This window comes from Tursiops truncatus, chromosome 5 (genome assembly GCF_011762595.2).
Source record: "Tursiops truncatus isolate mTurTru1 chromosome 5, mTurTru1.mat.Y, whole genome shotgun sequence".
NCBI classification, from domain to species: domain Eukaryota; kingdom Metazoa; phylum Chordata; class Mammalia; order Artiodactyla; family Delphinidae; genus Tursiops; species Tursiops truncatus.
Window position 1 is genome coordinate 93,784,853 of NC_047038.1, and position 26,956 is coordinate 93,811,808.

Consider the following 26,956-nt stretch of genomic DNA (forward strand, 5'->3'; position numbering starts at 1 on the left):
TTTGAAAAAAATATCTTGTACTTTCTGCCTCCATGATTAACTTATAATTTTCCCTCATTAATTCACTCCGCATATATTTACCAAGTGCCTACAATGAGCCAGGAAATTCTAGGCACCAAAGTTCATCAGTGAACCAAACAAAGATCTGTGTTTGAACACTTACATTCTAGTGGAGGTAAATAAATAATAAATTAGAAGATGAATATTATGAAAAAAAGAAAAAGTACTACAGGTTAAAGCGGGGTGAGATGGGAGGTATGAGGCAGATTAAGTCACTCTTGCAGGATCTATTATAACCATCTGATGGATCTCAGCTCTTCTCCAATATTCATCTCAAGTGCCACCTCCTCTATGAGGCCCTCCTTAATACCTTACTTAAAATTTATCTTTCCGCTCTGTTCCTTTAGCACTTCCTATCTCTATTCCAGCACTTAGCATTCTGCCTTGTGTAAGATATGAATGTATCTGTCTTTTCATTAGACTGTAATTCCTGAATAAAGAGAATGTGCCTTATTAATCATATTATCCCTTAAAGAGTCACACATGATGGTTGGCTTAATAAGCATTTGTTGAATAATGAAGTCTAAATTGAATGAACTGACAAAGACCTGGAATGTTTATAAAAGGTAATCCTGATATTAGAATTCAGGAATATAAATTCAGCATGCAGATTTTAGGGCCAGTTCTCTATCCATTCTAATCTTGTTCTGTTCTGCCCATACCTATGTGGCTAGAGAGATAGTATTTAGTTTTGTTGGAGACAGTCTTTATTTTCTGCTCTTGCTGATTTCTAGTAAAAAATACCACATATTCACAAATACCATTTGATTCACTTAACAAATCAAGCAAAATAGTGGCATCATGAGGAACTTAAATTTGTCTTCAGAGCTGTCATGCATTATCCACACAGCCTATTAAATTAACTGTTACACACCAGAATTTAGGCAACTTAACCAACACTATGACCCTTATATAATATCACACTTTTACCTGAGAAAGTAAGATTTATGTGAAATTGTCAATCTTAATTTCTCTTTTGCCAGTGAATAAAAAACACAGAAATCATCAAGCTATATTCTTCTCTATTTCTTTCATGAAATGTACTGCTTTACATGCTCAAGAACCAGTAGGACTTGTTGGTCAAGAAATGTATTTCTTACAACATAGTAGCATATTATCTTGAAAGTGCTGTTATAAACAATATTTACTACATTCACAGGTACTGAATAAAGCATAGCTATGAAACTGATTTTGGTTATACATTCTGTAGGTATTCTAATTGGTAGATATGAATAAAAGACTTCCCCTAAGCAATCATATAACTAAAAGTACACAAAGTTTTCGCATCTTAATTCTTTAAAAAAAATCAGTTTTAGAATTTAAAGATTTAGTTAGTGCATAATTATAAAGTATTTATAAATTCTTAGTAATTCCGATATATTGAATTGGTTGAATTAGTGATTAGTGTTGCTTTTTTGAATAGAGATGTGACGACATGAAATATTAATGAAGGTTCTACTGGAATTGCTAATGATGGATTCTTCTTTTGAAGAAGAACTTAAAACAATTCTCTTTGAAATAAGGGAATGTGTTTGTATTTTTGATATTTTTATTAAACTGAAACATTGATGTTTCCCTTAAAGGTACTTATTTTTATCCAAGATGCACATACAGTATACATTTCAATTAAATTTTATCCCTGTTGTGCAGGGCATTTACTATAAAGGATAATCATTAGAGTTCTCATTAGAGAAACAGGGATTGATTATACATTATGATTATTATAGGAAAGTTGATGGGTCATAAGTGAGAAAGGTAACAATGGTGAGTGGACAAGAAAATGTGCAGGCCAGAAGCAGAAGAAATGTAAAAAACGTACAGGATGAGCATGAACACAAGAAACCATGTCTATACCTGCTAAATTCAATGTTTGTTTGGCTTAAAGTTTGGATCTTAAGTCTTATTTCTATTTTCCCATGTGAGTAGTAAAAGGCTGCATGCATGTGTATGTATATATAGGCCTGCAATAAGTGCCTATTTAATTAGTTTATTTACACAGGGACAGCCAAGTTGCTAAAGTAACTCTTTGTCTTTGAGACTGTGTGTAAATGCTATCAGAACAAGTGATAAATTCAACAAAATTAAAATTGTTATGTAAAATTATTTCAGACAATTTTAATTGTTTAATTTTTTAAGGTTTTGATCATCTATTTGTTGTCATATCAATACTAAAAAGCTCAAAGTTTAAGTGGGCCAAATCTACAGTTGGTTAATCCTCTCTGGTAAAAATATGAGCATTATTATCTCTTATAAAAACTATTTTGCTTAAAATGTATTGTTAGACACATTTTCAAAGACCAAGTGTATTTATGTATTTGTGCAAAATTTGAATTTCGTATCTGTCAATACTGAATGAACATTTTAGTGCAAAGCTGCCTAAACACACACACACACATCAAATTTATAAGTTTAGAGTTTATAAAAATGTGCTTGTTTATAAAAAGGATATAACATGGGGACTCAACAAACGGTATTTCATTTAGATAAAAATGGCAAGAATTTTAATAAAATGTTAACAATGTATAAATTTCTTTTAGCTTTCCTTTTTTTTTTCACTCCTGAATTAAAGTTCTTACTCAGGAGTGCTAATTCCTCTTGCATCTTGTATATGTTCTGACTTGCTACTAGTTTATCAGTAAGCATTAGCTGGGTGTTGTCATGGTAAATGGGAAAAATGTTTTTAATCTGTCCCCATAAGTAGGTGCAGTGCTGTCAGCAGATAAGAGAGAGAACAGAAACAAGGTATCTGTTGAAGTATGAAAAATTAAAAGTTTAAAAAAAGCATACTTATGTTTAAGAATCATTTCCTTGAATATTATATTTAGAGCAACATGTAAATTATGTAATTGAATAAGGTCAACAAACAGCAACTTACAAATATTATAATTTAAGAAGTGGGTACATAAGTATAATTTTCATGTTAGCTTGAAATATGCACTAAGGTGGTGTTTGATCATCGCCATGATGAAAATAAATGATAAAAATCGCTATTATATAATATCTGGTCACATTTCATTAAGATTTTTCTGAGGAAAGATCTATAATAGGAAGCTCTCTTTTACTTTTAAACAAAAGTACATTCAAATTTATCTTTGTTTACCTAGACTCTGATCAATTGTAACTCTCCCCTCATAGCATCTGTCTTTTATTCCTTTCTGTGAATCCAAAATGCCATTAAAAAGCACATTTCAAAATATCAGTTCAAAGTAGCATTTATTTTCCAGGTACTTTGTTTAATTCCATAAGTATTTAACACCTATAATGTGCCCAATATTGGGCTATGTATGCAATGGAATTACTTTAAAATGATAACTATACATTGTGTATTTTGTTTCACAGTTAAGACTTATATACACTCAGCAATTAAAGGACACAATATGCTAGGCTTTGCATGCAGACAAGTGCTACAATGGTTCAGAGAAATGATGGATTACTATGAAGTGGGGAACTTGGGAAAAAACTTTCTGGAGGAGGTAAGTTGGGAAAGCTGTATATGTCTAAAATGGATGACAAGGAGGGACAGACAGTGCTCAGAGTCAGGGAAATAGCAAGTGCAAAAAGACAAAGGTGAGATTTTAGCCAGTGGAAAAGAAATCAGCCTCTTGGGGCAGATTTGTTTGTTTCAAGTGGCAGGAACCAGGCTTTCATTATAGCCTCAGGCTTTGCTTTCAGATTTACTTAAGGTTTCAGAGTTTTTACCTCTCATATGCATTTGTCTTACTGATGATATTACTTATGGCACTCTCTTGCTTAAGCTATCCTGATTTTACCCTTTTAAGTTTTCCATTCCAGAAGCAGAATTTCCTTTCTTATAGTTCCATAAACTGAGCAGTTTCCCACTTGTTGTTTTTGTTTTGTTTTCAACTACCGGCATTTCTTCTCTTTAAGACTGTCTGCAAAGATCCAGCAAGCCACCTAAGTTTAAGTTGGTCAATGTACCTGAGTTCCACAAATGTTTATTAAGCAATTATTAGGGACCAGGCATGTACGGAGATGAAGAAGCCATGGTTCCTACCCTCCTGAAACTTTCAGCCAGGTAAAGGCTGTTTCTTGCCCCAAGTCTGCCTATATTGTCCTATACTACAATTTGCAGTTTAAAGTCTGCCAAAATAGAAAAACATAAAATAAATGATAAATGCTAAGAAGCCTAAAACTCACTCCAAAGAAGAATCAATAGGTTATACCTGTGAAGCACCTGTGATGAAAGCACCTGTGATGAAACTACAGTAGAGTAGTTTGGGTCCTAGCTCTGTCACATTTAGTACAACTTTGAACAAGATGATATAGAGAAAGGAAAGGGGACATTTCTTCATTGCCTACTGTGTGCTGGCAGTGTGATTGGTATTGGTTGTTCATTATTTAATACTCATAGATCACATCACCTTCCAGCTCCCACTTCAAAAAACAACAGCAAAAAAATTCAACACCACCACAGAAAAACAAAATTTAAAAAACATATTCTTGGGAGTTCCTCGGCGGTCTACTGGTTAGGATTCAGCGCTTTCACTGATGTGGCCTGGGTTCAATCCCTGATCTGGGAACCAAGATTCCCCCAAGCTGCACAGCATGGCCAAAGCCCTCCCCAACAAAAAAAAAACAAACCCATATTCTTCCTATTTTTAAGACAAATGAAAGTCCGGTGTAGAAAAGCTATGAAGCTTGGGATTTCAGACACACCTGAGATTTGAGCCTGGTCTCAACCCCCAACTCTACCACTTACTAGATTTTTGGCAAAGTTATTCACTTATTTATTCAATATTCACTATATGTCAAGCATGTTGCTTGGCCCTGGGTTTTAAGAAAACGATGTGGCACAGTCCCTTTCCTTAAACCTCTTAAACTGCAGTCGAGGGAGACAGGCATGGAATGAAGCCCTTGTAATTAAGTGATAGGTGTAGTTCTGGAAGTTGTACAGAGTGGCATGGGGGGCAAATGAGTCCATTCTACCTGGCATTGGCAGATGGGAGAGGACAGGAAAGGTTTCCTGGCGGACGTGGCCCTGGAGTCCCACACAGGCACCCACTGATTCAGATGACTGTGGGAAAGAACAAGACATTCTACCTTGCGTGAGCAGTGGGGCCTGAAACAGCTTGGTAAGGAATGAAAATGGTTCAGGGTGGCTGGAGTGAGAGAGCTGTAAGTCAGAAGTAGTAATACCTACTTCCCTTGTAGAGGATTAAATATATACAGTGTTAAGCACAATGCCTGAGACATACTAGGTGCTCAAACAATGTTCCTGTTCCTCCTTCAGTTTCCCCAGTAATTATATTGCCTTCCAGCTTGAAATTCCATGACTTTATCACACCGTATGGGTTCTTGTTGTATATTGGTTCATACACTATTTAGCACATCATACAGTTTCAATAAATAGTCTCTACCACAGTTGGCAGAAGTCTGGATAAAACAAGATGTGAATTTTAATAAGGGACTGAAGGAAAAGCTGACTTTAGCTTCAACACTTTCTTTCTCTCTGTCCCTCTACAGTAACTTGAATAGAGTTTTGCTTGAGTATGTGTGAATATTGTGTAAGTAGAGAGATTCAGCGTCAGTTCAACACATGGGAACAGGATTCAATATCTTTCCATGGGAACTGCTCACCCGCTTCCAAACCCAGAAGAGCTGCTTTTCTGTTCCCAGAAGTTGTGACGATCATAACGTCAACCACACTGTCAGGAGATTTGAAGGCAACGTATCATCATTGCATAACCTTAGAGCTCATCATTTCTGGCCAGAGCTTACAGTCAACTCTATCTCCACTTTCAATCTTTCTTCCCTGCCTCTATTATATGGTTGTGTACATGTCTCCCCCACCCCACAAGAGTATAAACTCTGAAATCTTGTCTTATTCAACTTTGCATCTCCTAGTTACCCGCCCCCATCCACAGTGCTTTATCCATTGCAGACATTCAGCAAATATTTGTTAAATTTTAAATATACCTGGCTAATCAGAAATTAATCTCACTTATCACAGTAGGGTTCCCTGAACCCTAGCAGCACATTCACATTTGGTGAGTAATGTGACCAGAGAGCATAGGAAGGTACCTTTTCACCTTAAACTGCAGCAATCATATTGTTTATTGTGTGTTTTCAAGGAAAGTCTCCATGGTGTAGTGGGGTAAGAGCATGAGCTATAAAGTTATACTACCTGGTTTTGAAACCTGCTACAAGTCACAAGACAGACCTTGGGTATGTAACCTATCTCTCTGTGAATCAGTATTCTCATCTGCAAAGTGAGAGTAATGGTCTAAAATGTTATTTCATAGTTGTGGTCACGAAGATTTACTGAGTTAATAGCACTGGTACATTGCTATTTTTGAAGAGCACTGGTACATTGCAAGTGCCCAATAAGAATTAGTTCTTATTTTACGCTCTGCTAAGTTTTATATGAATGTAACTGGGAGCAGGGAGTAGCTCGGCCATAGCAGGGAGATGCAAAGGCTAACAAGAAGAGGGAGGGCAGGAACATATCCAGGGATGTGACGGTAATCCCCTTCTAGGAAACATGCTTCTTGAGGCAGGAAGATATTCCTGTCATGAGGTGTGAGGCTAAGGTGCTGTATACCTGGTGGACTCTCCCCCCACCACCAATTCAGCAGGGTAAGGGATCAAAGTACGTCTCTTGGTGGTGAAGTTGCCTACCTCTTGCAGTCTTTTTTTTTTTTTATATCAAAAGTAGTTTACTAGTTAAACATTGTTTATTATAATATAGCAATATAGACCATGGGTTAAGAATGTGGAGGCAAAAAAAGATCTAATCATGGTTTTGACCTTTATTATCTGATTGATCTTGGGCAGGATCCTTAATTTCTCTATGCTTCTATTTCTTTTTTTTTTTTAACATCTTTATTGGAGCATGATTGCTTTACAATGTTGTGTTAGTTTCTGTTGCATAACAAAGTGAATAAGCTATACATATACATATATCCCCATATCCCCTCCCTCTTGCATCTCCCTCCCACCCTCCCTATCCCACCCCTCTAGGTGGTCACAAAGCACCCAGCTGATCTCCCTGTGCTATGCAGCTGCTTCCCACTAGCTATTCTACATTTGGTAGTGTATATGTGTCAATGCTACTCTCTCACTTCATCCCAGCTTACCCTTCCCCCTCCCTGTGTCCTCAAGTCCATTTTCTACGTCTGCGTCTTTATTCCTGTCCTGCCCCTAGGTTCATCAGAACATTTTTTTTTTAAGATATATATGTGTTAGCATACGGTATTTGTTTTTCTCTTTCTGACTTCACTCAGTATGACAGTCTCTAGGTCCATCCACCTCACTACAAATAACTCAATTTCATTTCTTTTTATGGCTGAGTAATATTCCATTGTATATATGTGCCACATCTTCTTTATCCATTCATCTGTTGATGGACACTTAGGTTGCTTCCATGTCCTGGCTATTATAAGTAGAGCTGCAATGAACATTGTGGTACATGACTATTTTGAATTATGGTTTTCTCAGGGTATGTGCCCAGTAGTGGGATTGCTGGGTCATATGGTAGTTCTATTTTTTGTTTTTTAAGGAACCTCCATACTGTTCTCCATAGTGGTTGTATCAATTTACATTCCCACCAACAGTGCAAGAGGGTTCCCTTTTCTCCATACCCTCTCCAGCATTTATTGTTTGTAGATTTTTTAATGATGGCCATTCGTACAGTCTTTTTTTTTTTTTTAAAGATGTTGGGGGTAGGAGTTTATTAATTAATTTTTGCTGTGTTGGGTCTTCGTTTCTATGTGAGGGCTTTCTCTAGTTGTGGCAAGCGGGGGCCACTCTTCATCGCGGTGCGCAGGCCTCTCACTATCGCGGCCTCTCTTGTTGCGGAGCACAGGCTCCAGACGCGCAGGCTCAGTACTTGTGGCTCACGGGCCTAGTTGCTCCGCGGCATGTGGGATCCTCCCAGACCAGGGCTCGAACCCGTGTCCCCTGCATTAGCAGGCAGATTCTCAACCACTGCGCCACCAGGGAAGTCCCTTGCAGTCTTTTTTTAAAAGCATGGTCAAGTTACAGGAAAAATTCTATCACAGAAAAGTATTTTAAGTCAAATGAGTCATTTCTCTTATTAAGAGTATTTTTGAGCATCTTGGCATTTTAAACTATACTATCAGATTGATTTTTCTTTGATGTATATACATTTTTTACAGGCATAGTAATGATGTTGAGTAGTCTTAACAGAGGATTTAAATATCAGTGATGTTTTTTTAAAAAAACGCTTTTTAAATGGATATATATATATTCTTTTAATGGACTTCAGGACTTTTACTTTTTTGGAAAGCAAAGATATGGGCATTTAACTAGGTATAATGTAATTCTGTTAGGCAGGGAGGATATTTTTTCCTTCTAGTAAAACATATTGAGGCTAATAATGATTGAAGACACATCATCAAAGGAAAACATTGACTCCTGAGGAAAAGTGATCAATCAGGCATTGGAAGAGATGATTTATAAAGGTAATTATGGCACTGGAATAAGCTTTTGGGATAAGCATACTTTGATCCATGTCAGTCATTCTTACTTCACATATGTCTTTGAGAGCCACCTTAGTGCAAAAAAGATGAGGGTCAAAGTAACAAGAAGGTTTATAGCTTTCCAGTGGAAGACAAAAATACAACAATAATCCTCCCTCCTCCTCACCATTGTCAAATTCCTTCCTGTTTGAGGATCTCAGAATCATTTAGTTGGCTACAATGATCTGCTGACTTTATCAGTATATTGTAACATGAAACCTTGTAAACTGAAACAACCTGCTTTAAATAAAAGTATTATGTGGCTAGTTTCCAACTATTTTAATCACAGTACAGCTGTAAACATTAAAAGATTGACATTTATATTGAAAAAAAAACCCCTGAAATGTAATTTTAACTTTTTATCTCTATTAAACTATTCTATATCTGTGTTCTTACTGTAAGTCACCTCAATGACAGTGTTTAAGATAATCAGAATGTACATTATCCATACTTTTTCTTCTAGAGATTTTAATTTCCAACAGGAAACCAAAGTGAAATGAGTGCAAAACTAAAAGACTAGAATTCTCAATAGTTTTTCCACTGATTAGTATCTCATTTTCTGCCTACAAATCGGTTTATGGACACAATTTTGAAAGTTGCTAGGAGGACACAATCTGACAGTTAATATCAACATCTTTTGATAGTGTTTGTAAATGCTTGGCATTCTTCTTATTAGTAATACAATGTTTCTGCATTCTTATTAGTAACATGTTTGTCATAGAATATTGTGGATTTAACATTCTGAGAAGATCAAACAATATTCAAATTTTTGTTATATGCTTGATGAAAAATTAAAGAACACATTGCTTAGTGTTACCCATAATTTTTGAGAGAGGATCTATGCCTTAAATTAATTATCAACTTCCATATATCAGAAGTCAGGTTATTTGGGTACACAGAAGTTTTTTTTTTTTTAAACCACAGCAATTGTGGTAAATTGGCTCCCAGGAGACTTCATTTACTCTTGTGTTGTCATCAGATGAATATGTATTAGGCCTCAACTTTGTATGTTAGGCTGATTTGCAGTTTAGATTGTATGAAATGGCTAAATTTCTCAGTTATTTGGCTTGAAAAAATATAATTCAAATATTGTAGGAATGAGACTCCACAGTGAATCCCCACAGTAAGGAGAATGGTCCGCTTATTTCTGAATGGAAATCCCCAATTGTCACACCACATCAATGATCTGGCATATCTGACTTCCATTGAGCTGGACTTTTAAAGGTCAGGTCTCTGGACGAAGAATTTTAGCTTAGCGGGTTATGCAGCAAAGATGCCCAAATCCAGAGCACTGTTTTAATGTTGTCAGAAATAGGTTCTCTTGAAATAGCAGAGGGGAAGAAAAAAATGTAAGATTTTAAGCGCAAAGTCTTTTGCCTAAGCACATTTTCTAACGTTTCTGCCCGTATCTCATTAAAAAGCTGGATAAAGAAACAGGGATGGGGATAGAACCACATCATCTACTTTCATAGAAGGTTCAGACTGGAGTCCCGCAGGCACAATTTATTTGGCCTACATTTAAAAAATCTGGAAATGCCATATTAGAAAAAAATCCAGATTTTTGGCTTCTTTTAAGAAACGGAACCTTTGGCCACAGTGGGCCTGTATTCATACGAGGTGTGTGGGGGGAAAGCAGGCTGGATTTGAGAATCGGCTGCTTTCTGTACACATGCTCAATGATTTCCCATTCCCTGCCACCCCGAACGTCTTAACACCACGTTCACTTTGCCTGCCTCACCCCGCAGGCGTTGAGACTCCTGCAGTTTATGAAATGGATGCAAACGGGTCTTTTTTCTTTTTTTTTTTTAAATGGGCAAATCTCTTTGTTAAAGGAGGAAGGGGGAACCAATGGCTGGTTTTGCTTCCAAAGTCCTAAATCTGCCGTTTTTCAACCATCTGATCCTAACCTACTTTTCCCGGATGGCCCAAAGTATGAAACTAAGTATCAAAGGATGGCCCTTGTAGTCACAGTTCTATCACAAGCCAGCCATGTGACCTTGGGCGAGTCCGTTAAGCTCTCTTAGCCAAAGGTGATGAAAAGTCTCTAAACGGGCTTAATACCTGCTCTGAATACTTCACAGGGCTATTGCACAGCACACACGAGATTCTGAAAGTACTCCTAAATCATTTATAAACCGCAAAACGCTCCCTAGCACAAGCGTCTGTTAGAGTGCGATACCACGGCTTTAGAAGTTGGGTTCCTGGAATCCGCTCCAGTTCCGCGCTGCTCCCACCTCCCACGCTCGGGGTGGGCGGGCGGAAGAAGATTCTCAGGGGAGAAGCTCTGGAGAACCAGCTTAGAAATGCAGCGAGAAGTCCGTTAGCGGGGGTAAAGTTGTTGGCATTTTTAAGCCCCCAGAGTAACATACCAACTCCTGGCCGAGATGACAGACACCGCGCAGAGCCAGCGCGAAAACCGGTCCCCGGGCCACCTCCCTGCTCGAAGCCAGGACCCCAGGAGCCAGGCCTGAACCCTCCCGGCCAGGACCCCAGACCCGGGATTCCGGACCTCGTTCTCGTCCCCAACCCCCCCATCTCCTCCCCATCCCCCCTCCACGTGACAAGAGCCGGAACCGTCACTTCCGGCGGCGCAGGCCACGCGCCTGCGCGGGGCGCCTGGCCTCAGTGAACGGTCGGCAGGGGCGCCGCGCCGCCAACGGCCTCGAGTGGCGGGCGGCGCGGGTTCGACTGGGGCGGCAGCGGTGCCGCGGGATGCTGTCCAGAGAGTGTGCGGCCTGAGCGGACCAGCCCACTCCGCGGAGGGGCCGGTCGCCCCGCCCCCTTCGCCATCTCCCTCCATTGCGCCCTCCTCCGGGGCTCGCAGTCCGTCCTGGTGCGGCTGCTAGGGCGCCCGGGACACTGGCGGAGGCGGCCGCGTCGCCCTCGCACTCGGGCCCGCCCCCTCGCGCCCCGCCCTGTCCCCGCCCTCCTCGCCGCCCTCTGCGGGAGCCCGGCAGCTGCAGCGGAGCCGCGGAGCGGGCGGCGGGGCCGGGGCTGTGCGCTCGGCGCGCGCGGAATGTGAGGCTCGGCAGGCCGTAGCGCTCTCGGACGCTCGGACGAGCGAGGGGCGGCGACCCCTCGCGGACGCCCGGCCGCGTGCCGGACCGGGCACCTCACCCTCTCGCTCGCCCTTGCGCGCGCCCCGCGCCCTCCAGCGCGCCGGCGGGACCATGAAGAAGTTCTCTCGAATGCCCAAGTCGGAGGGCGGCGGCGGCGGCGGTGGAGCGGCGGGTGGCGGGGCCGGCGGGGCCGGGGCCGGCTCTGGTAGCTCGTCCATGGGGGTCCGGGTGTTTGCGGTCGGCCGTTACCAGGTCACCCTGGAGGAGTCACTGGCCGAAGGTACGGGCGCCCGGGGAGGCTCGGGCCGGCAGGTGAGGGAGGGCTGGGGTGTGGCGGTAGCTTCTCCAGGTCCTCGCCCGCTTGTCTCCTCGCCTTCCCGGCTCACTCTAACCCCTTCTGCCTCCTCTGCTGGGCCAGCGGGGGCTTTTAGAGTAGCTCGGGCTCTCGCTCGTAAGTCGGCTTTTCTCGCCGCCGGCAACTCTGACCTGTGCACAGTTCTTTCAGTACGAGTTTGTCATTTTCAGTGCTTCTTGACGCAAAGAAATAAATAGGAACCGTCTTAGCGAGTGCTGCGGTGTCATGATTAGACCAGTGACTCATTAAAGGGTCAGATCGAGCAGGATTGGGGCTCTTACCCGCTGTGGCTCAGGGGGGTGTCAAGCGTTGGCCTCACCACTCGCGACGCAGGGCACAGGACTCTGCAGCCCCGAGTGTTCAGCCTGGGTTTGCTGCTGCTCAGTCATCAGTTGAAAAACAATTTATTTCTGTGCGTGCGCGTGATGGAGGTGATACTTTGCCCCAAATTCAGTGAGTAGGTTGCTTTGGGGGAGCAGGTAAACTTGAAGTCCACTTATCTTTGTTTTTTAGAATCTTCTCTATCATGCAGGGTGCTAGTCACACCCTTTCGGTGTGTCTTGTTTGATAAGACTTTAAAAGACGATATGAAAGCAGGTTAACTTTCACTTGAGAAGTTTTGTGTTCGATCCTTCATTATCTTTATCAGACTATGTCAACAGTTGAGAGTCTGCTTACAAAAAAGTTTGCTCCATTGAAAAAAAAATCCTACACTTTTAGTTTTGTATTTCTTGTATAATTGGCTTGTAAGAAATACTCTTGTTTCATTGCATACTTCACTGACTTTTGAGTTTTTAACTGCAGAATGATATTACAAAAATACTTAAAAATTTCTCAAGAAATAATTTGTTGATAATTTGCCCTTCTAAGTTTCAAGATTAAGAGAGAAGAAATCAAAGACAGTAGTTTTGGTTCTCTGAGGGTCAGTTGATGTGGTTTGGAGACAGTAGACTGAGATTCCACTTGTGTTTTTTGAAATGCCATGAACAGTAGCAAATTAGTACAAAAGAAAAACCTGAAGATTTTTGTCTATACAATATTCTAAAGAGAAAGAAATCTTGAATTATTCAGGATGGATGTCATTGTTTTGCAAGCCATTGCCCCCAATAATGAGCCTAGCTGAACCTTAGGTGGGAGGAGGATCTTTAGCTTGTCAAATAATGAATGTATGTATGGTAATTGGTGTTGATAGACGGATTTACCATGCTGTAAAAGTTCCTAGTTCTTTATTATACGTTAACTTCAAGTGTTTGAGTCGTAGATTAAGCTATAGGTTTTAAGAAGACATGGCTGTTAACTCACATGCTGTACTTCTGTTTTTGAATTGTTGTAATAACTGCAGGGTGGCTTGAATAATATTACTCACTTCATTTCACTAAATCCCAGATGGGTGTTTTACTTAATAAGAAATCATTGACATTTCATCAAGTTAGACTTTGGTAGCTTCTACCGCTGCTCCATGCATGTCCTGTCATTACCCTGAGCAAACCATTTTCAATAAAAAAGAAGTAATTTTGGAAGATGCAAATACAAATGAATTTCAAAAGGGGAGTGCTCAAGCACACACACACACACAAATTAAAAAAATGTTTCAGTCCCTAATGTCACTGTTAGAGTGTTCCACTTACCTTTGCCATAAATTTGTCATTTCTCTTGGAAAAATCCGTAATCAAGTGCTAGGAGGAAGCAAGCGTTGAACAAACTCTTTTGGAAGATGGCGCTTCCCCAACCCAACACCCCAGAGGGAAGGCTGAGGCCTAGGCTTTGTTCCTTGTGTATTTCTTCTATTTCAGCACGCACACAACCGAAATTATCTATATTCGGTTTACTTTTTGATCCTGGCAACATATTGTTATTTCATATGCTTAATATCATCTCTTCTTTCCAAATAAGTAATGCTACAATTTAGATCAGATGTTTAAGCACAAACGTGGTTTACATTCAAGAATGATCATTCAGTAATTTACAGATACATTTGCCCAATTGTAAGATTAGGGCAAGTGCTTGTGAAAAGGCGTTACTGTAGAGTTTAGAGTACCTGCATTGGGGAGAGGTGTACCATTGAGTGGGAAAAGGGTAGAAGCAAAGACAGATCAAAAAACAAACTTAGTTGATTTTACATTTTTGTTTTGTGTCAGTGTTGTTTAAATAGAGGCAAGACCCTGTAGATGCTGTGTCCTGAGGTGTTTTTGCCATGCTACTGCAAATACAGGCAGCTTGCTCAGAATGACCTCTGCAGTGTCTTTGAGTCTTCAATAAACCTGGTGTGAGTGCTGCCGCCCCCCCTCTTCAAATACATACTTGATTCTCATTATTCACAGTAGTCACGTTCTATAAAGTCGCTGTGACCAGTGATTTAGCAAGTACTGAATCATTGTTCCTAGGGGAAATAGTGTCAGGGTACCGCAAGCCTGTGTTTACAGCATTTTTGTCAACCAGTCACTGTATAACCTTGTTTTATGTGTGTTTCTGTTTAAAGACACCTTGTTTAATATATATTGTTGACTTGTTAACATTGAACTAATGGTCAACAGTACTGTAACTCATGCCTAAATGAAGCTTAGTGAATATACAGATTTTCTCTGTAAGGGATATCATAGCCTTCTTGCACTAAGAAACGCTAGATGGACAACACTTTGGCTCTATGCTTGGGGGCTATTTTAAACAACAAAATCACCAATAAAAAACACAAAAATGAGAAAAACATGACACTACATAGACCTTGAAAAGGGCCCTTGTTTATAGCAGTGAGAGCTGAAACAAGGCAGAGCAATACCTTGTTGATTCCAGCTGGCTTACTCAAAATTTTCACCACTATGCGCATGTCTGCAAATAACTATGAAAGTGCCATTGTATTGATATTGGGATATTTTATTGATTTCGGGGATACAAATAAATTTTAGCAAGTAAGCAACTTCACAAATATGAACTCTCCAAATAATGAGGATCATCTGTATATGTATGTATGTATAGGTATGTGTATGTATGTATATATTTACATGCACATACATGTTTTATATATTATATATATTTAAAAAACCCACATCCTCAGGAGTATACTTACGTTGTATGTTATAACTAAACTATTGGTGTAGTTTCCTTTCTGAAATATACACTTTGTATCATAATCTCTTTCTAGTTAAGTATATAGATGTTTGAAAATGCTGACAACTTGCACCTTTTTAGTTCTTGCTCAAAGTTGAGAGGATATCACAATGGGCCATTTTTATGGTTTTCCTCGAAAACAATTTAGTTTCAGGAGTGGAATTTCAGCATCGGGCTGTAGAAATGAGGTAGAGCTATACGTGAATTTTAGCTTGAAACAGTGTCAAATTGTCAAGCACATATAATTCAATGTAACCGTCCAAGTTTTTACTAAAACGTAGGACTGCTTTTGGATCATATACCTCTGTATACCTTCAGTGCTAGTCAGAAGAATTTAATATTGATTGATAATGGGAAGAGTGGGTTGTCAAGTAGGAGAGTTTTTCCCCTAAGTGTCTTTGGTGAAAAGTGGACTTATGGGGAGCGTAGAGAGCAGGACACCATCCAAAATTTGTTAACATAGTCTAATCATGAGGTTATGGGACTGGATAGGAGTGGTATTTAAAAAAATTTTTTTTTTTTTTGCGGTACGCGGACCTCTTACCGCTGTGGCCTCTCCCGCTGCGAAACACAGGCTCCGGAAGCGCAGGCTCAGCGGCCATGGCGCACGGGCCCAGCCGCTCCGCGGCACGTGGGATCCTCCCGGACCGGGGCACGAACCCGCGTCCCCTGCATCGGCAGGTGGACTCTCAACCACTGCGCCGCCAGGGAAGCCCAGGAGTGGTATTTTGAATATGATTGGATGCATAGGACTTTCTGACATGGGCATGGGGGTTGTTGGCACTGTCAGTAATTGGAGGCCAGGAATTTACTAGAGTTCTGTAAAAGTAGCTCAGTAGCTCTCAGAGTTAACTGCTTAGAGTAGGGTGAATTTGGGCTAGGTGTCAATTCTTATTGTTAATTTTACAGGAAGGTAGTAAGGTACATCTGACCTTGCAGGATAAATCAGTAAGAATCTTTAAGCATGGTATCTCATTTGCAGGAATTATCTGTGGCTACCCAGTAACATGGAAGTAAAAGTTCTTGAGAGATAACAAAGCAGAGTGGAGGATTTAGTAAAGATATCAGCAACTGTTACTATTCCCTAACTATTAAATGCCTTTTTTTTTTAAATGCCAGGCTCTGTACTAGGTGCTATTTATACAGCAGAGAACAAAACAGGTGTTTCTCTGGCATTATGGAACTTACAGTCTAGTGTAGAAGATAAATATTAAACAGAATTAATCAGGTTAGTGTAGTTAACAATTTTGATAATTGTCATGAGAAGAAAGCATAGGGTTTCATGAGAGAATAACTGATTCAATTTGTATTGGAGGATGAAGGAAGGCTTGTTTTTTTTTTGACATTTTAGCAGAACTCTGAAGTATGACGAGAGTTAAGTAAAGGCAGAGGTATGAAGGTGGCGTGGTATGGAGTATGTCATGAAGAGAGAAATTCCTATGTGGGGAAGAGTTTCAGGAAGTGAATTGTGTCCAGAGCTATGGACTATCATGAATGAACCACATGGAAGAAGGACCCAAGGTGGTTTTGGAGAGGACCAGGATCCAGGTCTTTGTATGCCATGTTGGGGATTTTAGATTTTGTCTGAAAATGCAATGGGAAGCTACTGAAGGATTTAAATTAGGGCCGTGACATGCTCTGATTTGTATTTTCGTAAGATCATGGTGTTTGCTCTATAGAGACTGTTTAAGAGGTATACAAATTAGGTTAGTTAAGATGATGGCAGTGGGGATGGAGCCTAATGTTACTAATGCTTGAATGGGAAGACCTGGTTGTGGATTGGATGGAGGTGGGTGTTGTAGGAAGTGTGAAGAATGACTTGCTTATGTACTTCTTGGATGAAGGAGGTGCTATTTATTGAGATGGGGAAGAGTAGAGAAGGAACAGGTTTGGGGGTGTTGGGAGGATATCCAGTAATTCCAGACATGTTTAGTTGAGATATCTGAGAGGGGAAGTACATGTCAAGTGAGAAGTTGAATATATTGTCCAATACTCAGCAAAGGTGTTTGGACTTAGAGACACGTACTTCTGATTGGTGAGCATTTGGCTGTTATTTTAAGCCCGGGAGAGGATTGCTGTAGGGAGAGGGTGTAGAATGAGAAGGGGAAGGCTCTCATGAAGGACACCTGTGGAACATTGGTCTCAGACATTAGAGTTTACCAGAATCATTTATTTGGAGGGCTTGCTAGGGCTTGGCAAAACACAGATTGCAGAGCCTGACCTCCAAAGTTTGATTTTGTATTTCTGGGCGGAGCCCGTAATTTGCATTTTTACCAACTTGCTCATCAATGCAGATACTGCTGCTCCAGGAACAGTGCCTTGAGAACCCGCGATTTAGAGTAGGCAAAGACTGAAAAGACTAAAAAGGAGCTGCCAGAGAGGCAAAGGAATACCAGGAGAATCCGATGCCTTGAAACTCAGGAGTGAAGGGGAGGGAGGGAACAGTTGTGTTGCTGAGAAGTCATCTTACTTGGTCACTTTTTTTTTTTTTTGCGGTACACGGGCCTCTCACTGTTGTGGCCTCTCCCGTTGCAGAGCACAGGCTCCGGACGCGCAGGCTCAGCGGCCATGGCTCATGGGCCCAGCCGCTCCACGGCATGTGGGATCTTCCTGGACCGGGGCACGAACCCTTGTCCCCTGCATTGGCAGGCGGACTCTCAACGACTGCGCCACCAGGGAAGCCCCGGTCACATTTTTTTTGGTCAGGCATTCATGATTGTCCATGCTCAGTCGTTCACCTACCTTCTGAATCTTAGCTGTGGTTATTTCCTAGTAATGCTTTTTGCTCCAGCCACAGTGTGCTCCTCTCCTCCTTGCTCTGTGATTGAATCTTCTGTTTGCCTTTCACTCTGCTTGTGACTGTCTAATCCTAGCTTCCTAACTGCTGGCTATGATCACTCCCTTCTTCCTGTGGACATTTGTAGCTGTTTGCTTTTTTTCCCCTTATCACATTTAATCTTTTGTCTTGAGATACAATTATGTAAGCACTTGGAAACACTAGGGTGGTTAATTATTGTTCCTGTCTCAAGGCCCCTAGCAGATAGTAAAATTCTTGAGGCTGAAAGGACTCTGTATTAATTGCTTTTTGTGTCATAAAAATTGCCTCACTGTATGATGGACATTCAGATACTTTTCAAAGGAAATGATTTTTGACTTTTTTTTTTAACCAGAATTCTTTAATAGGATTTAAGACCTAATTTGCAAATTAAGAAGCACCAGTGGAGGGCTCTTTAGTTCTTGTCCCCTCAAAGGTCTTCTGCTTACGTCTGGGGACGCTGAATTTTCTACTTTGGTGAAGACAAAGTTTCAAGACAAAGTTTGTTTAAGGCAAAGTGTTGTTTAAATTAGCTTTCTTGAAACAACAAAGAAAGAATAATGTGGCTGCCCCCTTAAGTCATCTTTCTCTATTGACATTATATTTTTCTTTATTTAGCAAAGGTGGTGAGTTAAAAGAAAATTATTTTTACGTGCAGTTGTGAAATTGTTTTATATTCTACAGTTGATTTTGACAGCCTTTTTTGGATGGAGAGCTTTTTGAGGACAGGGTTTTATTTATTTATCTCTGTATCCTTACTTCCTGTCCAGGAATTTTTTGTTGTTGTTGAATTAAACTATCAGGAAACGTTGTTTCCTTTTCTGTAATGCGTAGTTAATACCTATTATGAAGATCAATAGGTAATGTGTGATATTGACAAGATAATTTGTGACAGTACCTAACAGTGCATGCCAAATCTCTCAATCAATATGGGTTAGTTTTAGGTTCAGACTTAGTTACAAGCTTTCAGTGAAATCTGATTCTGGCATTGTAGTAACATGCTTTTAGATTAGGTATTACATTTATCCTGAATTAAGTTTCACATTTGTGTTTGTAAAAAATCTGAATCATTTTGATTAGATAATTATTATATGGCATTCAGCCACATGTAATTTTTATGTTTCAATCAGCTGTATAGAATTTTGACCTTGATAGCAGCATATGCTTTCACAATAATATGAAAGTAATTTGCAGCAAAGGATATTACGTAGAATCTTATTAACAGATGCTTCTCTTTTGGGTTGTTTATGTTATCATTGTAGAGATAGCGCCTAAGATGTAAATTTGATTGTCTGCTGATATGTTTTCTCTAGAGGTGGCAGTTTTTTTTTTTTTTTTTTGCGATACGAGAGCCTCTCACTGCTGTGGCCGCTCCCGTTGCGGAGCACAGGCTCCGGACGCCCAAGCTCAGCGGCCATGGCTCACGGGCCCAGCCGCTCCGCGGCATGTGGGATCTTCCCGGACCGGGGCACGAACCCATGTCCCCTGCATCAGCAGGCGGACTCTCAACCACTGCGCCACCAGGGAAGCCCGAGGTGGCAGTTTTATTCAAGGACAAGATACTGACACTAAAATAATTCCCAATTTTCAACACTTCAAAAGTATGTAGTGGAAACTATACATTTATCTCCAATAAAGGGGCTAAATTGCACTGGTATGTCAAATTTCTTTGCTTTTAGCTGTGGTCAACCATGTGTGGTTAGTGCTGAGCAAATTGGAAAGGTTGTCTTTGGTTATTTTAAAAATAATGGAAATAAATTAATACTTGTTAGTATCTTTCCATTATGGAGTCTGCAGGAGGGATAAAAAGAAAATTGATGTTGTTAGTACTAAGGAACTAATCTTGTGTATTGTCTGGGGTTCTCTTTCACCCCTTATCTCCTTTTTTTTTTTTTCGTTTTGGTCAAAGCTTAAAGTAGAACATACACATTTATTAGAACACGTTTGGTAGCTATCAAAATGATTAAAACCTTGATCTGGAATTCTGACATTAAGAGTCTGAATGGCAATTTCAGTGCTGCATAAGGTTTCATCAGCAAAGGCTTGAGACTGCTCATTCCCTGATTTTTTATCCTGCATCCATCTGGTGAACCATTTATGTACCCACAAGCCACTATTTTTAGGGGACTCAGTTGGGACACTGAGTGGTTAATGACTGAGCCATTTTAAATAGTTGGGCACTTAGTTAATTTGGAGATTCTCTGTCTGTGTGTATCATCTTTACAAATGAGCTCAGTCAGCACATTTATGCTAAGTTTCAAAACTCTGGAGGAAAGTGGTTGTTGGGCCTTTCCACAGAGGGATTTTGTTTTTGGAATTTTGGGTTTGTCTTAGAATTCCAGTAACATTAAGGGCATAGTTTGGGACGTAACCTTTGGAGAGGCACTTTGCAATGGATATTATTTTAAAATGTGAAAAAATTGTCGCTACTAGTTTTCCTATTTTAACATTATATTAAATTTTGAAATGATGCCTTCTTGGAGGAAACTATTAAAAAAAAAAAGGCAAAACTTGGAGTCGGGCCAGCTGCTAATCCCAGTTAATGCCACTAACTCACATTGTGACATTTTTTTTAACTTTTTTGCATTTACTTTATTTTTTAATTAAATTTTTTTTTATTATTATTTTTTTTATGTTTTTTGGCTGCATTGGGTCTTTGTTGCTGTGTGTGGACTTCCTCTAGTTGCGGCGAGCGGGGGCTACTTTTGTTGTGCACAGGCTTCTCATTGTGGTGGCTTCTGGCTTCTCTTGTTGCCGAGCTCTAGGTGTGCAGGCTTCAGTAGTTGAGGGTGCGTGGGCTCAGTAGTTGTGGTGCATGGGCTTAGTTGCTCTGCTGCATGTGGGATCTTTTTTTTTTTTTTTTGTAGTATTGTGAACATTTACATATAATTAAAGTTCTTCAAAATCAGAATTTTTCAGAATCATCAATATACCATAGTCTACCGTTCCAATACAATTTTTTGTTGAACTTATTTCCAGTTTTTGACATTATAAATAGAAAGTAAAGAACATCCCTGTGCAAAAAGCATTGTCCACACATTGTGACATTTTGACCTCAGTTTCCTCAAGGAAAAAAAATGAAGTGGGTAAAGATGAACCTGTAACATCTTTTTCCATTTTAGCATTCTTTGATTCTGTCTATATAACTGAATTTTACTGCTCCTGCTGATAAGAGAGGAGCATGAGAAAGAAGGGATAATGATGAACAGTTTTAGGATTGAGACTGTAATGAAAGGATTGTGTTTGATTATCATGCATTTGAGTTTTTGGGCAAACTTCAATATAGGGTAGCAATTTATTTTTTATTCCACGGTATAAAATTATTTCTTAATCATTGGGAAAAAGTCTTTAATAAGAAGTTGCCTTATGTGGTAGCCTTAAGATAGGGGATGGGCGCTCAAATAAAATTGTGTGGCATTTCAGAGTACTATTTAATTTCAAAGGACGTACGGCCATAGTTGCTGCTTTTGTCATTTTAGTAACTTGTGTTCTCCAGGTGACTCATTTATAATATATGTATTTTAGGGTATCTGGAAGTAAAGAAACTTTCTTGTTTTTCAAGTTTTTATTTGTAAAGAATATATGAGGAAGGGTATGGTTATACTTTATCTGAGTGAGTTTACGGATAGAAAATTTAACCATGATATGTGTGAGGAACGTTACTTTTGTTTGTAGTGCCGTCAGCTCTAGTTTGGGTCCCTAATACTTCTTAAAGAAGTATGTTCTTGGGCTTCCCTGGTGGCGCAGTGGTTGAGAGTCCGCCTGCCGATGCAGGGGGCACGGGTTCGTGCCCCGGTCCGGGAAGATCCCACATGCTGTGGAGCTGCTGTGCCCGTGAGCCACGGCCGCTGAGCCTGCGCTTCCGGAGCCTGTGCTCCGCAACGGGAGAAAATAAACATAACATTGTAAATCAACTATTCTTCAATAAAATAAATGTTTAAAAAAACAAACAAACAAACAAAAAAAAGAAGTAAGTTCTTATGTGGACTATCCCTCCCTTTTTAGGCTCTTTACTCACCAAATCAACACTTGTATTCCTTCAAATTTATTCTCTCTGAAGTGGACTTCTGATTATGTCACCCTCTTATTTGCCTAACCAAGTGAAATGCAGACTCATTACTCTGGGATTCAAGGTCCTCTGTAATGTGACCCCCAAGCCCCTCTCCAGCCTTAATCTCTCACTCCAACCCTAGGTGTATATCACTATTGCATATGTACTTGATATCTTCTGCACTTCTCTGATGCTTTCTCATGCCTGTTTTTCAGCTTATGTTGTTACATTTGCTTAGAATGCAGACACCTGCCTCCCCAATCCTGTTGAAATCGGATCTTGCAGAATACATTTAAAATACAGTTAGTTATTTGCAATCTTTATTTTTCCATGAAACCCTGTTCGCAACCAAATGAGTGTAATTATGCCTTCCTTTGGTGCCCTGTGTAGCAACTCTTGCTCATATTGCACTTATTTTACACAGCTTTGTTCTATTTCAAGAAAATGTCTAATAAAAAGTTTCCTCTACTGCAAGATTAAAAGCTCCTTTAAGGTTTGGCTTATGTTCATCTTATATCTCTTGCAGTGCTGTACTCATGATAGGTATTCAGTACATTTGTAAGAGATTGAGTTTTTGAACTGAACAGCAGTCAGAAGGCCAGTAAAAATTTACTGTAGGGCTTCCCTGGTGGCGCAGTGGTTGAGAGTCCACCTGCTGATGCAGGGGACATGGGTTCGTGCCCTGGTCCGGGAAGATCCCACGTGCCGCGGAGTGGCTGGGCCCGTGAGCCGTGGCCGCTGAGCCTGCGCGTCTGGAGCCTGTGCTCCGCAACGGGAGAGGCCACAACAGTGAGAGGCCCGCGTAATGCAAAAAAAAAAAAAAAAAAAAAAAAATTTACTGTAAAACAATTGACATATTTGTCAATTGGATTTGACATATCCTGCTGTTCAGTTGATATTTAGGAGCAGATTGGCCCTGTTTTTCAAGTTGTGTCCCTTTATAGAAATTAAAATAAGTAGATATGTTTGATGATAATGTAGGTACAGTATTATCTAGATGGATGAAAAAAATACAACCAGATTTATTTTTGGATTTCTAGCTTGTTTTATTTTTGTTATGATTACAGGAACAGTACATCTTTGTTTTGTGCGTACTGCATTGCTCTTTTTATTAGGTATGACTCTCAGAAATATTCCAGCCTAAGTTCCCTTGACCCATGGCATCTTTAAGAAAGCTACTACTGTGGGACAGAGAGAGCAAGCTGAAGAGGCCTAAAGTATGTGCTCTGAGTAGCTAATCTTAAGAAAGTAATAATGTTGGAAATGATCAAGTGGCTATGGCTTTCTCTTGAGTGGCTGATAAGTACCAAGGTTTAATGTGACAGCCAGAATCTAAGAGAATGAGAGATTAGCAAGAAGGGAGGGGTCTCATCTCCTTAATGCTCTGTGTGAAGGAACATATGATCATTACTTTGGGAAACCCCTCTGACTAGTCTGTGATATCAGAAGTGATCATTTTCTAGGTAGAGAAACACTGAATTTTTTTTTTTTAGATTAGGAAATTTGTAGCCTTTAGTGTAACAGATCAGAGGGTAGCATGCTACCAAGTCTTTATGCTTTTCTTAGTAACTAATCATTATCACCCTCAGCATTCTTCTATTTCTTCTTTGGTTTCCTGGAAGAGAGGTTTTCAGCACACTCCTTTGCTTGCCTAATTGCTGTATTTACTTATTTTCCTTAATTTTTTTGTGGTTGGGCCATTGTTCAGGCTGGCTGGAGCTTTTTACATACTTAAGTATTGTCTTTTGAATGAGATGGTCAGTGGTTAGTCTAAATTTTAATATTCATTCTGGAATCATTAAGATATTAGTACGAAAATGACTTACACATAATACAGTAAAATATTTTACTTAATGAGTGTTGTCAGGACTATTTTTCTAGGGAGTGGGATTATGCATCACTGGTCATGATCCACTTCTTCATTCTCTGGCCTGCATAACAGAGTCTTTCCTACTGAATGTTAATGGCCTATCTATTCTTTGTGTACAAAAAAATGATGCCACTGAGTCATGATCAGTAGGACGTGTGTTTTGAGTTACTTTTCCAGAAGTAGGATGAGTATGTGCTTAGCTGTGCTTAGGCTTTTTTTTTAAAAAAAATTAATTATTTGATTTATGGCTGCGTTGGGTCTTCATTCTGTGCACGGGCTTTGGTTGCAGCGAGCGGGGGCTACTCTCCATTGTGGTGCACGGGCTTCTCATTGGGTGGCCTCTCTTGTTACGGAGTGTGAGCTCTAGGCATGGAGGCTTCAGTAGTTGTGGCATGCGGGCTCAGTAGTTGTGGCTTGCAGGCTCTAGAGCACAGGCCCAGTAGTTGTGGTGCATGGGCTTAGTTGCTCTGTGGCATGTGGGATCTTCTTGGACCAGGGCTCGATCCCATGTCCCCTGCATTGGCAGGCGGATCCTTAGCCACTGTGCCACCAGGGAAGTCCCTGTGCTTAGGCTTTTAATAGTCTCTTTTGTGATCAATGACAGAAGTTTGTAAGATAGTTAACTAGTGTTGTACTGCAGTAATATAGACCTAAAGAGGTTTTTGTTTGTTTGTTTACCAACTAGCCTAGTTCAAATCCTAGTGAAGAGTTAACCAGATTGTTAAATCTTTGTTAATTTTTCATCTTTTAGCAAAATATTATTTTTACAATTCTAAGGATCTCGATCCAAATTGATAGTTATATATTTTTAAAACCCGGTGAACTAGCTGTTACTGGTTTATGTTTTTCAGCTCACTGAAGTGGGAATTTAAGAAATGTTGCAAATACATGGATTGAACAAACATGTGTTTGTCATTTTGCGCATAGTATCCTGTCTGTAAGGAATGTTAGAAGTGAGTTTGCAAGGTGCTATATGAATCCATCATGTTCAAAGTTGGATGTAACCATTTTGTTGTCCTATAAATTTCTAGCATGAGAAACTCCTATTTACAGAGTTAAGGTTCAAATTTGTTCTCACTTTAGAATAGTGGCTGTCTTTCTTAATAAAGGCTACGTGTATTTTAAAAGGTTATGGTGGGCCATTATGTGTATTCTGGGACTTCCCTGGTGGCGCAGTGGTTGAGAGTCCGCCTGCTGATGCAGGGGACACGGGTTTGTGCCCCGGTCCGGGAGGATCCCACGTGCTGTGGAGCGGCTGGGCCCGTGAGCCATGGCTGCTGAGCCTGTGCGTCCGAAGCCTGTGCTCCGCAACGGGAGAGGCCACAACAGTGAGAGGGCCGCGTACCGCAAAAAAAACCCATAAAAAACCTGAGGTCAATTCTATTGAGTTTTGCTTTTTGGAGGACTAAATAAAGGGATAGGGATGGTGGGTGGTGTACAAGAATCTGAGTTAAGGCAAAGACCTTCTCAGCTTCCTTCAGAGAGGATCCCCAGTAGTCTATTAACTGGAGTTGGTGTTGCTGGACTAGCAGTCTTTCTTTTTAAATGCTGCTGCGCCGTTATATCTCCCGTAATTGTAGCAATTATCCAATTTCAGTGCCCTTATTTAACTATGAAAAAATAGAGTAAGGGATGAACCAAAGTTACACTGTTAGTGCTGGTTGTGGAGGGCAGAATTTAGGTCTCAGGACTTTAATTTAGCACTTTTTCTACCATGTGCCCTCCTTAATTGGCTCTTGCGCACATTCAAGCATTGGCCTTTGAGTGGAGTGGGACTTCAAGCAGGCTTAAGGGTCCAGGGGACTTTTAATATTCTGGAAGCAGCTGGAGTATTAATGGGTACCTGAGGAGTCTGAGGTGGACTCAAACATTTTTGAGTTAAAGTTTTTCCACTGTGCTCCTTGCTGAGGCCATCAAACTATGTGTTGCAGTTGTTTAAGATGTCAGGATTAATATGAAAAGGTTTAAAATTGCAACTTCCCCCAAATTAGTTTGTTGTCTCAGTCTAGAAAGATTCAGTCCTAAGTGAAATAATGTGTTTGTGAACTGTGAAGTAAGTAACATAAAATCACATTATTTTAGCTTCTTCATTTGAATCTAGCGTAGCAGTATCTGGGAACTCCTGGTAGGGAGGAAAGTGAAGAGAAGAGAAATAGCTGACTTCTTATCCCCTACTTCCTTCTGTTCCTAGTTCAAGGTTATGGGAACTTTAAAGCTTAGCGTATGATGTGCTGTAATATCAAATCCCCTTTTGTATTTCATTTAACCAGTTTGTGTTACATTTATTCAAAATAAAAAGACACCGGTTCTTTCAAGTTTTGTTTTAGATCATAGCACATATGCATCTGACTTAAGCCTGGAGTACTACACTTCTGAGTTTTTGCAGGAAATAAATTCATGTGACACCATAAAATTTTTCTTAAAAATGACACAACATTACTTCTGTGATATGTGTGGCATATTTTTATACACATGCAAGTGAAAAGTTAGAATGGAATGGTCCTTGATCTATGATTTAAAAATACCAAAAGAAAATTTCTTAATATTTTTTATTAAACTATGGGACTATCACCATCATTATCAAGAAGCATTTATTTAATGTCTATTTTTCTAAGTAGAGAGTTTTTTTTTAAATTGAGATATAGTTGACATATAAGATTATATTAGTTTCAGATATACAACATAATAAGTCCATATTTATATATACTGTGAAATGATCACCACAGTAAGTCTAGTTAACATCACTACACATAGTTACAGAATTTTTTTCTTCTGATGAGACCTTTCAAGATCTACTCTCTTGGCAACTTTCAAATATACATATAGTATTATTAACTGTAGTCACATTATATCCCCAGGACTTAGAGCTTTTTTATAAGCCAAAGTATAACCCCTCCCACCCCCCATCTACCTCTAGTATCTGTCTCTCCTTTACTTCCAACTTTAGAGACTACACCCCCTGATTATCTTTTCCCTCCTCTTTTTTTCTCCATTAGTTATCTGATTTTTCTTCTGTGTTCTACTTGTTCCTTATTACTTACTGTATCTATTCAGCATATCAACCTGTTTTTCTCATCTTAAAAGACAAACAAAAATGAAAATAAAGCTTTTTTTGTGGTCTTTTCATGTCTCTTTCTTTC

The 26,956-nt window shown here is 39.9% G+C and overlaps 1 protein-coding gene and 1 long non-coding RNA gene across 6 annotated transcripts in view; one reads left to right on the forward strand and one right to left on the reverse strand.

Annotated features, from left to right (window-relative positions):
- The window catches only part of LOC109549567 (uncharacterized), a 73,420-nt gene extending 62,331 nt beyond the window's left edge, over positions 1–11,089 (reverse strand). For all 3 annotated transcript variants that reach the window (XR_012332085.1, XR_004526709.2, XR_004526710.2), the window contains exon 1: positions 10,931–11,089. This is a non-coding gene — a long non-coding RNA (uncharacterized lncRNA). The remainder of the gene's footprint in view (positions 1–10,930) is intronic.
- A 109-nt stretch (positions 11,090–11,198) lies between these two features.
- Positions 11,199–26,956, forward strand: part of BMP2K (BMP2 inducible kinase) — a 124,011-nt gene continuing 108,253 nt past the window's right edge. For 2 of the 3 annotated variants that reach the window (XM_019932779.3, XM_019932780.3), the window contains exon 1: positions 11,199–11,900. In XM_019932779.3, coding sequence (XP_019788338.2) covers positions 11,732–11,900 — 169 coding nt within the window. In that variant the 5' untranslated portion in view covers positions 11,199–11,731. The remainder of the gene's footprint in view (positions 11,901–26,956) is intronic. The other variant, XM_019932781.3, reaches the window with a different exon arrangement.